General features: G+C 40.9%; 1 protein-coding gene across 1 annotated transcript; it reads right to left on the bottom strand.

The window, feature by feature from the left end:
• Positions 1 to 3,453: 3,453 nt before the first annotated feature.
• LOC133906964 (cytokinin dehydrogenase 3) lies at positions 3,454 to 8,347 on the bottom strand. Its single transcript, XM_062348931.1, has 5 exons — positions 7,031 to 8,347; positions 6,776 to 6,903; positions 6,404 to 6,664; positions 6,073 to 6,335; positions 3,454 to 4,337 (listed from the first exon to the last, which is right to left on the bottom strand). The coding sequence occupies exons 1-5, from the start codon at positions 7,602 to 7,604 to the stop codon at positions 3,995 to 3,997; spliced, it is 1,569 nt and encodes a 522-aa protein (XP_062204915.1). The 5' UTR covers positions 7,605 to 8,347; the 3' UTR covers positions 3,454 to 3,994.
• Positions 8,348 to 15,517: the final 7,170 nt, after the last annotated feature.

Genomic DNA, 15,517 nt, shown 5'->3' on the forward strand with positions numbered 1-15,517 from the left:
TTTGAAAAGAAAAGTGAGTTAGGTTGAGAGATTGTAATTTTGAGTGCAAGTGAACGTATCATCTTGAGCACTCGAGTTCATTGCCAAGAAGTCTTCAAAGCGTCTGTTACTCTTGGAGCTTTGAGCTCGTAGGTGGCTAGTCGTCGCTGGCGAGCAATTAAGGTTGTGATGTGCCGTGGAAAGTTTATGAAGGCTTCGATTTCGCCTTTGGAAGCGAAGAAATCAAGAGTGGAAGCTAAGCTCAAGTGTGACCGTGCTTGGAGAGGAAAAGGATTGAGAGAGACCCAGCTCAAGTGTGATCGAGCCCCTCAACAGAGACATAGGAACCTCTAGAGGAGGTGTCCGAACTTTGGAAAATAAATCTTGTGTCTCCTCTCTTATTTCGTTGTTCTTGTGTTCTTGCTCAATATTTATGCACATTGCTCGATCTACTTATTCGTGTGAAATTAATTATAGGTACTCCGTGAATCTACTTGGAATCATCACTTGGAACACACAACTTCATTTGGTTTGAGCTAGAACTCTTGAGAAACACTTTAATTTCAGTTTCAAGTTCTTTCTATGCTGAATTCGGAGTGTTCGAATCAACCTAAAAACTCCAGATTCTGTACAATTTGAACCCGAAGTATATGAGTCAATCCGGAGTATCCGAATGAACAATATTTTTAGGATTTTCTTTTTGAGTGTTATTGCATATCTTTTGCTAGATTTGAGTAATCTTAGTCACCTTAGGATTGTAATCTCCACACTTATTTAGGGTGATTATGCACTAGTTGAGCCTAGCATATTTAAGATTTTCACTTGTTGGTGGAGCTCTAACATGGACTAAGAGTGGCATTCATACAATCGATACTATAAGATAAAAATCTCTTGTGTCGAGTTTATTTTCTCTACCATCTTTATGCTTCGCATTTATATTCTTGCAATCTACTTTTGTGCATTTAATTTTCTAAGTAGTTTGCTAACATTGGCTATAGATTATAAACCTTTTGAGCAGTAGAATAGACACACTAGATAAACATAGAGTATATTTAGATACAAATTGATATAGTTTTGTCTTGTGAAGTTTTTGAAACCAATTAAATTAGACTTTTAAGTATCCTAATTTATTCTCCTCTTAGGATGTCACCAAAACTTTCACCTGTGATCCTGTAGACCGCACTATGGTGTGCACAAATTCACGTGCCAATGCACTGTTTGTAGCCTTTTCCCTTGCATCTCTTGAGGCAAGTATATTAGTGTTGTAGTCCCCTCATGCATTGACATGTAAGTATAGATAACCTCTATAATAAATTGTCTTTTCAACTGTCTTATAGTAACTTCATAATTACTTAATTTGTATATGAATAAATAAATATTATAAGTTATATGACAATGATAACATAAATAGTCTCATAATCCTAAATTTTAACTTATAAATTATTTTTTCGCGAAATAACGATATTTTTCTCTCACCTTTTTCTCTACTCCATCTCTCTAAAACTCCACATGACATTATATGAGACAACTTATAAGTGTCCTTGCCTCACTCCATAGCAGAATTAATTCTCTGGCAAGGAAAGAAACAAAACAGGAGATCTTCCAAAGTACGACCCCAATCTGAAGAGCATCTCCGCTGCCTGCCCCCCCTGCCGCTTTCGACTCCAGCCTTGTATACTCTGTCCTGCCCGGGGGACCTCCTCCTGCTGTGCATTCTCATTTCGAGAACAGCAGCCGCAGCAGCAGCACTGTAGTGCCAGCATCGCAAAAGCTTTTCTCCTGCACTGCGCCCCCTGCTTTACGGATCTCGCATCCCTTTCGAAATCGATGCAGATCTAGCAACTAGCAAGGCTAAGTAATTAAACTATATTAAATTAAAGAGGGATAAGGTTAGATGTAATCTCAACTTGGGCAGTGCAAAGAGTTTGTTTGATTAGTGGAAGAAGATTAGGCTTTAGAGGCTAGGTGATTGAAAGGCTAGGAACCCAGGATTTGTTATAGCTTTCGTAGGGGAAGGAATTTGGGGTTTTCTATGCATTTTTTTGCTACGTGTTGATCGGCCCTGGATTGTGTGCACGACTAGGGGTGTTGTTTATAAATTATTGGGCGTTGGATTGTGTTGTAAAAGTTAAGTAAAAAATTGGATACTTCTTTTTATTAAAAAAAGTTGAATACTTCTATAGTTCTATTGAAGTCAAGTTGTCTTTTTAAGTGTGGGAAATGATGTGCTTAGAAACGACAAATCCAAGATGAGAAATTTCCTATGTGACTCATGCCTCATGCGGTGTAGTGTATTTTATTTGGGTTGAGTTATGGATCCCATTTGCAGAGTGCAAGTCTGCAGGCAAGGTAGTTAGCGAATTGCGTCGTTTTTTTTTAAAGTATGCATCCTAGAACTACACATCTTTGTAATAAAAAAAGATAACAAGGTGAGACACAAAATTTGAAATAAACAAGGAAACAAAGGAAAAGAACATGAGGGTCAAAATGTAGGCGACATCCTTGACGGCATCGTTGTGATTTTCATTCTGAAAAACCTAACTGTCACACCGTTGTGTTACTTGTGCTTAATTTGTAAAACCCGAGATCATAGTTATTAGAATCGGACCGGTAATCAAACATGTGGGACTCTCAGTTCGTAGTTCAATGGTCCAACTAGTGGTTAGACCGGAGAACCGTTGGTCCATAATTACTTAATTAATGGATGTTTTATCCAAACACAACAACACTTGTAGTGCAATGGTAAGCGCCTAACCGGCCCATAGCCAACACCTATAGCGTGCGACCCAACCACCTGCCCAAACTTCGGTTTCTCTCACAAATCGGCTAGTTCCTTGCAAAAACCATAGCCCGATGCTAGTTCACGGCAGAGGTGATCTTTTATCTAAACTGGACTGGACTAGACTAGACTCTGATTCTGATTTTCCCTGATTGAACAGCTAACCCGATTCGGACCTAATAACTATGCCTAGGACACCAAAAATAGTCTCAAGGATTACATTGGCTGGGAAAGAAAATAGTGTATTCAAAATTACACATGGAGAGTTCACATTCTGTATGTCTAGGATACTTCTTACTATCGACAGATACATTACCTATTACTTTAAAAATAATCACTTGATGAGACTAAAAAAGCAAATCTAAAATTTAATCTCTGACGGGTAAAAAGTACAACAACTTTCACTAGTCACCCAAGCCAAAGCCCTAAAGACAGGCTTGTTCTTGACTCACCATAGAATTGGTTATCCGTCACCACTTCTTTTTTTTTTTTTGAAATTATCATGTCACCACTTCTCCAATAGAAAACCTAATAACTATGCCTAGGACACCAAGAATAGTCGCAAGGATTACATTGGCTGGGAAAGAAAATAGTGTACTCAAAATGACACATGGGGAGTACACATTCTGTATGTTTAGGATACTTCTTACTGTTGAAAGATATGTCTCTTATTACTGAAAAAAATTCATCTCAATGAGACATAAAAAAATATTTAATCTCTGATGGGTAAAAGATACAATCACTTTCACTAGTCACCCAAGCCAAAGCCTAAAGACAAGGCTTGTTCTTGACTCACCATAGAATTGGTTATCCGTCACCACTTCTCTTTTTGAAATTATTATGGTCACCACTTCTCCAATAGAAAACCGCTGACACAAAGCGATATCCAAAGGACAATTGCGCAAAGAGTAAGCAAATCCTTAGCCGTAGGAGCGATAGCGAGAACAATAAGCACCGTACTAATGTGGCTGCCACATCGAACAAGGAATACAGATCGAATAGAATCACTATGTCTACCCCTAGAGCTGTGCTTCCTCAGCCTGTACAAAGTTCCAAAATTCCCAGTGATATTCACCACTGGGTCCTCCTCTCAAAGTGCCCAAACCGATGCCTCAAAATGCCGAGGAAACTAAGCAGAAGATCCAGAAAAAGAAAGAACAAGATCCCATCCTAGTCACCTATGTCTTATAGCCCTTATTGTACTGCCACCTGACACGACACTTCCTGACGTTGTAGCTAGCTTCCATACACTGCATTGTTGCTCCTGGGGAATATGCCTTGGCCTGGCCCCAGGATGTGTAGCGGGTCGAACCGAATTTTGCGCTCCGCGAACCGCTCCCAGCTATGGCCAAAGTGCCGGTGCCAGCCAGCCGGAGTCGGGTGGTGACCCAAGTACTGCTTTGCATCGATGCGCACTCCGGCGGTGTCGGCTATATGGCGGTGACGGCGGAGAAGCTCTTGGAGGCAGTCGTGGGAGCAGCCATCATCAGGGTTTGCGGATCGGAGGATGCCAACCACGTACATTACCCGGTCCATGGACCCGGAATCCGGTAGCACAACCGATGTGTTGGTGTCCCACCTGTCGGATGAAGAGAGACACATTAAACCATGATATCTCAGGGCCTACCGGAGCATCACAGAGTAAAATAGGAGTACAAAATTATACAGCTGACATTCTGCAGTTCAGTGTATTCTGACTCATGCGACTTTTGTTTGTGTTTTCAGGAGAGAAGTCTACATTGGGGCTATAAACAAGTTCAGTGCAGTGATTCAGTGAACATGGATCATAAGCCTTCGATCAACTCAGAGTTGACACTGGGATACATTTTAACACCTTTTTCTGGTAAACTTGTTTAAACTTATTGGGAACATGAGCAAATTACAAGTAATTGCATCTGGGGTCAATGAAACCATCATAGAACTTATTTTTTTATACCACAAAGAATTTGAAGCCGTTTGCGATGTGGACAACGTTATGCATTACAGAAAAAGTGTCTGTAGTTAGTCAAGTATTAGTTGCTGATGCCTGACCTTGATGCAAGTAACTATTTATCATGCCCTGGAATATGCATAACTTATCTACACATAAATAATACACAATATAACGCTACTTTTAGTTGAAGTCAAAACTCGAAATTTTAAAGATCAAGCAACTTATGTTTATAAAAATGAGCACCGAGGGGGAGGACGGTCCCTAAAATTTCATTAAGAGGATGCAGAGCTTCGAACCCGAGTCGGCTCAGTGAAACCATGTTCGACTGACTGTTAGCACCGTAAGAGATTTGACAAGCAACTTATGTTTATATATTTGAGCAAAGCAACTACTGCTACTGAACAAAGGTTTCACAAATAAACAACGATGCCACTGATTCAGCTAAGTTATTGTTTCAGTTGAATCATACAATGCTGATGGGAGATGTCATTCTGTTTGAAGGACCCACGGAAAGCATGATATAATCATTCATAGTCGTGCAACAATCTCCAATTTAGTCACTGTAGGTGTGGACTTTCTACCAGAAATATATGGGCATACATAGTCGTCCAACAAAAAAGGTGCTACGGCATTAAACATTTGATCTCATATTCTCATTCTTGTGTCCAATGTTTGCAGTAAGCAAGGCTGCAATATTCTTTATGTAGTAATCTGGAGCACTGCAAAGCCTATGCAAACGATGGAATCCCTCTATACCCGCCCCACAGCAACTTTTATTTTCTCCCACAAAAACAGAGTTGGGACCAACAAGGGAATACTGATAAATAGTTGCTTTAGAGCTTAAGTGGGCGTGCAGAAGGATACATCAGGCAGCATTTATGAAACAATGTTCTCTTCCTGACAAGATTGCAGAATTGAAGAGAGAATGCAAAAATCATAACTGCCATGGAAAGAGCAACTGGCACTAATCGGTGCCCCACATTGAAAGAGCAACCGGCACAAAGGAGCCCCACATTGAAATATGAACCTAATCGGTTCTGTACGGTTCTGTACTATCTGCTATTCCCTGTCATAGAAAAATGGGCCAACATGCTAAGCAAAGGGGATTATCTCTAGTGCACAGAGAGCCCACGCTGATCACTTTTCTCATCACTTAATTATCTATAAATAACTAGTTACGACAATAGCACAAAGACGCAACTCATTGGATAATGCAAAGAAATGCATGTCCAACTTAGACGTCTTGGAAGCTAATGCAGTGATCACGAAAGACGAATTAGTTAACAGATAACCCTTTTCCAGAAATAATGCTACCAAGATTGCTGCGCACTTGGGCATATCTTCACGTATTGTATATTTTGTGTCAAGTAGTAATGCTTACTTGTCTCTGAGGAGTGGGTAGATGAGGATGAGGCCCTCAAAGTTATCTGGTGAGATGTTGTCCATGAGCAGGTCCTTGAAGTCACTGATCCCAGCCTTTGGCACAAACATGTTGAGCCATGGATGGTGTACCTCCCACATCCCGATACTCCTTAGGCTCACCTCCTCCATCCTGACCCGATTGAGAAAATCGAAGTAGGACACCTCCACACTGTACAGCTGGGACGCCATGTGGCTCATCTTCCTTGAGATAACCTCTACAACCTGAAAGAGATGCATATTAAATCATCACCGATGCTCGACAGGTAAAACAGAACAATTTTGGAGCTTACCTTTTCCACTTTGGTGTTCTTGGGCTGGTAATCGTGAACTGCAAATTCTATACAGTAGTAGATCTTAGGGCTGCTCTTGGTGCCAAAATCTGGGTTGAAGTCCACATTTGCAGGGAAGGCAATGGAGGAGCTGTGAAGGGATTGTTCATTCAGAACAATGAAACCTTCCACATAGTCCACCAAATCCGGCATTGATACCAGCAACTCCTGGTCTTTGGTGAATGTGCCGAAATCATCGTAGAAGGCTCTTACCCACTTCACCTAAAATTAGTTCAAAAATCGTTTAATCAACACAAACGTCAGAAACCAGAACTAATGTAATAATAATATAATGTGTACTAAGTACAGGACAGTTGTAACAAAGACGCATACTTTCTGTGGAGCCAACTGCAGCAGGATCCTTGCCCTAGTTATGATGCCAAACTGGCCAAGGCCTCCCAAAACTGCATTGAATAAATCTGCATCCTTGCTGGGTGAGCATGTGACAATCTCCCCGCGGCCTGTTAAACAAGAGTAACAGAAAATCTACTGCCCATCAGTTAAAAGAGGTTGGCCAAGAAAGACAACAGCCAAAAGGCAAAAATAAGATCGTATCCTTTTGTTTCCTTCACCATGCACATATCTCACCTGTGACTACCTCCAGCTGTAGAACATTGCTAATCTGAGGCCCATGCTTGAAGGTCTGCCCACTGATGCCAGCATTGGACAGAGTCCCACCAACAGTGAGATAGAGGTAGTCAGTCCAAGACCTTGGAGCTAGCCCAAGCTTCAAGCTCTGCTCCAGGAGCTCTATCCACATAACCCCACCACTCACATCAGCATATGAAATTTCTCCTTCTCCTCCTTTGTAGAACTCTATCTCAGAAGGCAAAGAGCACATCTCCACCACAATGCCATCAAGAGCCTGGGCTTGGCCATGAATGGAGTGGCCTGCTCCCCTGGCTGCCACTGTGACTTCGCTTAGAGATGAGCTAGAGAGGAAGCTGAGAAGCAGGGAGATATCCCTTGAGGACTGAGGCTTCAGCACTGCAGATGGAGAGTGGAAGAGTATCCTACCGAAATCACTGGATGCGGTGGTGGTGGTGGGGAGCAGGTTCAAGGGGCCAAAGTCCATGGGACTCTGTATGAACTTGTATGGAGAGCAGACAGATAGGATGAGGACGAGGAGGCTAACTCTTGTGCAGACCATGGCAATCTCCATGGCGTGGGTAGTTCTTGGAGCTGCTTCTTGCAGGAATATGGAGGGTGGTAAAAGCAAAGGCGATGTGTTTAATCTTGGTGTGTCACCACAATGTGTAGGATTGTGATGGCTCTTGGAGGAAGGGATCAGAGCATTATATGGCTTTGTTCTTGCCTTTTAGGCAAAGGTGAGGGGATGAAGAAAGAGATGGGCAGGGGAGAGGGCTCTTAAAGGAACAGGAGAAGGCACTCACTCGCTGATCAGCCGATGAGGTGGTGATTTGAGGTTTTGAAAGGGGTTTCATGAGGAGGAGAAAAAAGGAAACACTAAAGGACTAAAGGCAGAAGCTGTCACATACCCAAAAAAGGCCACCATGTGATCTTCAGCCCTCTTTCTCTCTCCCCTTCCTCCCTGTGACAAAAGAATGCCTCAGGGCAATAGCTCTCTCTCTCTCCCAACTCGCACAACATAAATGAGTGTAGAGAAAGAGGACAAGCCCGAGGCTCCCTTACCAAAGGAAAGGGCCAAGACAATATATACACTGCACTCTCTTTTCTGTTTCGGAAGACTGTCCTCAAAGGAGGTCCATGTGATCAGCTATCACCTCTATCTCCCAAGCAACTCTCAAGCATGGAGCTCAAAAGAAATTTAAAAAAAAGGCAAACATGAATTAAATAAGAAGACCCATTTATGATGCATGTAGCCAAAAGATCCTTCTCAGATTTTATGGACCGGGGAGCACAGAGGAAAGCTGGAACAACCATTTCTTCTCTCTGCCCGGTTGTGCTGATCTATCTGAACTGTCTTTTAAGGAGAGCCTATCTATCCCCCTGGCTCCTGTTACCCTTGACCATTGATCACTAGCTGGTGTGTCATGAGGCTCCGCTCTAGATACCAAATCTGTTGCAGGGTTACTATTTTGTAATACTGTTCAGAGGCCCCTGGGCTCACTGATGATGATTGGCCACCACTCAGGCCAAGGAGCCCATGGATTGTGTGGCTGGAATCCATTAGCTCTGCCTCTAATGCAACTAACAGGCAAGCGTGAAAACCTACTCCATTAGTTTAAACCAAATTCTTTTTCTGAAGGGCATCAAGACCATTAAGTAAGATCCATAGGTCAACTGGCAATAAAAAATATTGAATTCTAGTTCAGAAGAAAAGGAAGACAAAGAAAGGTTTGCCAGCCTCGGGATGAGGCGGCAATACTTAATCGACTCGATAAGTACAATGTTTATATAATATTTGATCCTCTCCCAGTTTGCGTCGAGAAGAGGTTAGCTGATGTTATGTATTTATAATGCATATGAATGAATTTCCTCAGCTCTAACCGATATTATATAGAGCTCTAATTATTAAATGATTTTCAGTAACTATATTTTAGGTGCCAGTTGACATCACGTTTGATGTGCATATTCAATGTAGTTTGTTATGCTTAGGAATTGCATTTTCAACTGCGGTTTGAAAAAGAAAATGTGGCTTTTCTTCACTTGGAAGCAATATATTGCTAAGGGAATATAATCTAGTTAGGTCATTAGCAATGTCAAGAATAGAATCCAAGAACAGTATTAGATAGCTGAAATTGTTTGTCCACAGATCGATGCAATATCAACAGAGATATCTATCTTCCCATATGCTGCCTAGGTACACCACCACAGACTTCAAATCACGATACCCTATAAACGCGAAGTCAGTATCTGGTGCAATTGGTCCACGACAGCACTAAAGTCCCTTCTATTAAATCCTTACGTAGAAGAGCTCATACACACACAAAAATAACAAGGTCCTGGCCTGTTCCAGAGTTTCCACATAAAATATGCCATGATCTTGATGTTGGTATAAACCCTAATTAACTATTAGGTGGCTCAGAACAAGTTCCTTCCTGGAACAAGTATATGTGCTGCATTGCCATCGCACCGTAATATACCTTAAATTTTGCAAAGTGGCGCCTATATCTAAGGAGCAACACTAACTGAAAACTTGAAGAAACAAATAAAACGAGAAACGCACAAGCCTCACGGCATCCATATCCTACTGACCAACTCTCCTACGTCCGAAACTTTTGGCCTTTGCACGAGCAGTGTCAGGGTGCCATCACACAATAACAAAATGCCCCATTGCCGATCGAGTGGAGAGTACACAATGTGATCTTCGCCCAAGATTTGAGACATTCAGAATCACTTTCCATCTCCAATCCATGAGCTCGTCCTTGTGGGAAAAAAGGAAAAAGGTTGGCCACTAAGTCCTTCCTAGATCTCCCTTTTTCTCCCCCCCCCCCCCCACTTGCGAGAGCCCAATGACCTCATGAGATCCTCTCTGCCATTGATGAACGCAAATCTGTATGGAAAAGAGCAGGCACACCCTTTCCACTGAGTCCCACCCCCTCCCTTTAGTTTTTGGAACTACTTGGTATTGAGAGGATGGAACTTGGTATTGAGAGGATGGAAAGCCATGGTGTGGGTGGGCCCAAGGAGATTCGGGCTTTATAGCCTCACGACACCGAGCGCATCATGTTATATATGGCTGGTAGAGTACAATGGTGGTCCTCACATACTATGCTCTAAGTTTTTAGAACTATTTTACTACGGGATATTACACTTATGTGATATTAGCCGTGAGACATTAAGAAAAAAAATCTTTCCTAAAAGTTACTAGATTGATAAAGAAAAACTGATTGACCTATGGATCGCTCATGATATGATCGCTCCAGTGATGGTAGAAACAACCAAGCAGTACACTAACGGCTGACTTCACAGGCTTCCGATCTTTGTTGCAGGACATTGAGTATCCCATAGCTAATGCCACCTGCAAGCAGTGTCCGGTAGCAAAATTCCCCTTTTAGAACAGTCGATTCTTTGTTTCTCACCCTCCGGTCCTCCACAGTGTGCAGTCTGCACCACCGAGAATAATATACCAATGGAATTTGGTGGTGATAATGGACAAAGTTATTAGTTCCCAAGAAACGGGTGGGCAAAGATTTACTAGATTATGATACTCCCTCCATATATTGGACGAGATTCAGTAAAAGTTTTAAACTTCAACTGCTAGTATGAGCAAACATATCTCAATTGACCAAGTGAAGCTAATACTAATATGTTCATCATAAAAAATAATCTCATTATACTATATTGTCATAGTTTTTACCAATGTATTGTGGTAAAAAGCAGTTGTCTTGTATCCTAGAGGCAGTGGCATGTCCAGAAAGTCATCTATTTATATACTGGGGGAGTGTATTTAAAAATAATCCTTCAAGACAGATGACATACTTTACCACGCTATTTAAGAAGATAAAAGCAGTGACACTTCGGAAGAAACACGGGATAGAAGTATACGCTTGAAAAAGAGGCGTTATATTAATGGTAAGTACAAAAACACTGGAAGTGTATTATGAAATTAAATGCGAAACGGTTTTATAAACAATGAAACAGTCTGGTAACACTTTCCGTACCTGCAGTTCTTCCGAACTTCCAAATGCAGAATGATTTCCCTGTCAGCAGCGTAAATTTTAGACAGATCCATGTTTCAGATCTCATGAAGGAAACAAATTTCTTGGCTAAAGTATGCTAATGATGTCACAGAAAAGTGGGCATTGAAGTTCTCAGTTTTAATGATATATAGTTTATGGGACCATCACAGAACTACTCAAGAATAGTTACACAAAGGGGCACATAAAGTTGAGAAAATGTGCTTTTTCTTGTGATGACTGCACTTTATCAGCATACAAATCATAGAATCAGATCAGTTAGAAAAGCAGTGTTAGCCGTGATTGCATTCATAAAAAACAATTACAGGTCACAACAAATTTATTATATATCTAATTAGCCAACAATGTTCCCCTTTACTTCCCTTAGGTATCCTTGATAGATATTCCGAAACAGAGGATAGGCCAAATCCCTTTCCATGCAAGCACAACACCTAGCAGAACGGAACAATAATTACAGAGATGGTGTATTTTCCAAATGGCCACGCTTCTTTTTGGTGACATGTTCACCACTTGCATGATTAAACAACAGAAGCTGTCACATACTTCATCAGATGGTCCTGTCCTCTCCTATCACCTTTTGATTTATTCATTTAGATTAGTTGGTGTCTTATATCAGGCTTAGTTGTATGTGTTTCCGCTATTTCCTTGTCATTGGACACTTCTCAGCAAACCAATTCGCCAGGCTAAATATCTCTGACAAGGAATGAGCCAGCCTTTACCAATCAAGCTAGAGTCACCCTTGTTTCTTGCATGCTGTTTTCTCACTAAATTATTCATATTTGCTTACCCCCCCCCCCCCCCCCTAAACTGAAAGGGTAGTGCTCCCTGTGTCTGCTTTGGGGCACTGCTAATAATGCACACTAAAATATTCACTTGCTAATGGTGATAATTAAACTGGCGACAGGATAACTGTTGTTTTGTTCCCAGCCTGCATGTTGCAGAGTGATTGCTTGCACTTTCAGTCTTTCAGATCAGTACAAGACTATATAATCTTCACTCAGTTATGTCCTCGCTCATCTAAAGCACACCCAAGTACAAAGATAGAAGAATGATAAAGATTGTCTTCAGATGGATATAGAACAGCTGTTTTCAACTGTTTTTAACCATATTCTGGATTTTTTTTGAGAGGGTACAAAGGGGACGCACACTATCCACACACTCCACACTCACAACACACACGCATGGGCGTCCATATACACGCTAGGAAAGGATTCGGAGGCTCGAGGCCTCCAGTGAGTGGGAACGCGCAGTACCACTGATCGCTCACACGTGTGTACTCTACTGGGGAATAAATCCCCAGTGAGACACTCGGGTCGATCCCAAGGATCGAACCCGGGCAGGTGGGGCGAGCAATGTGGCACCCAACCACCGAGCTACGCGCCCATTCTCAACCATATCCTGGAATTATGAGGTCAAAACAAAGAAAGACAAGGTTTGTCTCATCAGGAAGTATGGAACATAAATTAGTTGTTATCTTCTCGTACTAAATTAATAAACAATGTGTGTGAGAAGGTAATGAATGCTTACCTCTGTTGCATAAGTGATTGACATCTGAAACATTTGTGCACCAATTCATAACGACATAGGTTTGTCATTGTACTTGATTGAGTTTGTGATGCCAACCTGTGATTTACATGCTTACAATGGAGTTTGTCATGCAGGAAGGTTCTATTCATTTTCATATCATGTTTCTAGATAAAAATATTGGCAACAGATAGCTGGCGCCTGAAAGTAAGGGCAAGATGCGAAGGCACTCAATTCTCCATGGCTTACAAGCAAAACTGCTAGTATGGGGGAACATCACTAATCCCTAAATAGTAAATACCAGCATGTAGCAGCAACAATAAATTCCGAAATCTCAAAGGAGATGCATTGTTTTAAGGTGTAACTTTAATCAGGATAACCAATTTCTTAAGCTTCAATAGCTACTGTAACATAGGATGGCTCATATCTCAAATGTACTAGTTTACCTCCAGTTTATGCTCCATATCACAGATGATAGATGAACCAGTGTCCAGTGGGCAGCTTAGCTTAGCTCCACCAGCATGACTCGGTGCCCAGGCCCCAGTTTGGTCACCTAAAATTATTGATGACCGAAATGTGCAACTCTTCCTGTGCTGCGTGAGGACGACTGGACGAGAACATCAGAAACACATGTTGAGAATCTGCATCGTCAGAAACTGTCGATCATGGAAGATAAGAATGGATCTTGTACAGAGACGAGTACGGTATGCCCCTTTGTCCCAGCTAACATCAGCTAAGTACTCTGTGCGTACTTCACAAGTTGTATATTTTCCAGTAAAATAAAAGGTAGCTCAAAACCTGTCCTAATCTACCTCAATTTATGTAATTTAACTTCAACATCACAGAGCAAATCATTCATCTTTCTCAATGCATAAGCAGTTCTGTGGAGGTGCTGCAATCTGACCTAGAAAATTTATCTTCATCTAAAACATTGGAACAAGATAACAGAAAAGTCGGTTAAGATCTATCACAGACGGCAAAAGCAATATGGTTGGTGAGATCTCAATATTATTGCCCGGAAACAGCCACGGGATCATCATCTGACATGTCCCAGTGATCAGCTCTGCATCAGCAGCACCTATCTTCCTGTTAAATTTTACTATTTGCCGATTCTTACGCAATCATTACTTTAATCATTCCAAACTTGTCCCTGATAGCATTAGCTATATATGTTGGAATTCATGAAGACCTAATTACTAATTCACTTACAGACAAGCTAACCACGTCAGGTAATGTATTGAAAATACTTGGTTCTACGGTTTTTTTTAAAAAAAAATAACATTATGCTCTTCGCTAAAAAAACACTCTATGGAGTGCTTTCTTATACAAAATACAAGAGTATACAATGATAATGTTGAAGCTAATATGTATCAGAGTCAGTTAACCATATATGTATCAGAGTCGGTTAGTATATGTTAGTCGGTGCCTGTTTATAAAGGCTATTGAAGGGGTCCTAGTAATACAGAAAAGGGCTTTGCCCGCCAAATTAGTATCGATGAGAGCCTCCAGCCACACGGGAGAAGCCCTCCGACTTGAGGGCAATCTGGCCTATTTTGCCATCACTATTTTCTCCCCTGATTGCCAGATCAAGTAATAACCAATTAAACAGGTAATTTTACATGTCCATCTTTTGACACCATTCATTCAAGTTCAAATGGACTCAAACTGTGGAATCATTTCACCTTCCAGTTATTTCAAGTGAAATTACTCTGATTGAATCTTTAATACATGTCTTTCTGTTCCAGGTGCAGCTGTAAACTGCTATAGAACTCAAGGATCCAAATTACACACATACAATAAGATAATAAAAGCAGGCATCATAGGTGCATGCATTAATTCCAGTGGATTCAAGCTGAGTCCAGGGAAGACCAGTACATGAATTTGCTAAACTTTGTCCCATTAGCTAAGCGGTTATGCTCAATTCCATTTGGCTTGGTTTCGACAATAAGCCAAAAAAAAGTGGCTAAATTCAGTGTGAAAACGGACCACGGAATAGAGCTGCAAATTAATTAATCTAAAGGTACCCACTGACCATCCTTACTTCAACCAATAACACTATTTTTTCTAAAGATACCCACTGACCATCCTTAGTTCAATCAATAACACTATTTTTTTTTAAAATGCTCAATTTAAAAAAAAATAGCATTGTTGTTTGAACTAAAGAGGATCGGTGGATAGTTTTAGATTAATTAATTTGCGCCCCTACCATGGACTGCTCAGAAGCAACTGAATAGGATCAGTAAATTCCGCCAGACATAGAATTGATGTCAGAGCTGTTGGCAAGGCAGATTGTACTTCATAGTATAATTAACAAAATGAACATAAAATCATAAATAGAGATTGATCTAGTGCAAAAAAGTGCTTTAGAGTTAAATATGTGCCATCACGCAAAGGTAGTACTGACAAGCAGGACAGCCAAATGGAGCAAAACAGACTTTTCAAAATTGTCTTTTATGTTTATCCTAATCTGCATTGATGTAGTACCAGGACTTTGCCCAAGCGCACATAAGCTATTACACTTTACCTACAAATTTACTGTTTTATTTTGCTCAAATTTACAGTGTAACACTATTTCCACTAAATATAGATATTGAAGGACATTCCATGGCATCACAAGCTGTGAGGTTCGCTGAAAAATCACTTACAATTTTTTTTGTTTGTTTGAAGAATACGCAAGGGAGCAGCTTCCCATTCATTAAGCAGGAAAAAACATGTAGTACAAAGTGCAGCAATACAAATGACTGAATCACTGACATCATCCGAGGTCTTCTTCATTATGCCCAATCATCACCAGATTTGTTCTCATGGTTCCCCTATACAAACTGTAATCACAAACAGTATCATAACTAAGACAAAGGATGTGTGTAACCAAATTATCTTAATTTTGACCAATGATCTAGTTATAAATGCTTTAATTGGCCATGCG

Source organism: Phragmites australis, chromosome 24, assembly GCF_958298935.1.
Source record: "Phragmites australis chromosome 24, lpPhrAust1.1, whole genome shotgun sequence".
Lineage (NCBI taxonomy): Eukaryota > Viridiplantae > Streptophyta > Magnoliopsida > Poales > Poaceae > Phragmites > Phragmites australis.

What these genes read in the sequence shown, in the direction of transcription:
- LOC133906964 (XM_062348931.1), bottom strand. Translation starts at nt 7,604, where the DNA reads ATGGAGATTGCCATGGTCTGCACAAGAGTTAGCCTCCTCGTCCTCATC. An exon ending in ACAGCTGGAGGTAGTCACAG is followed by an intron (nt 6,904 to 7,030) that starts GTGAGATATGTG and finishes CTTGTTTAACAG; the next exon opens with GCCGCGGGGAGATTGTCACA. An exon ending in TACCCACTCCTCAGAGACAA is followed by an intron (nt 4,338 to 6,072) that starts GTAAGCATTACT and finishes TTCATCCGACAG; the next exon opens with GTGGGACACCAACACATCGG.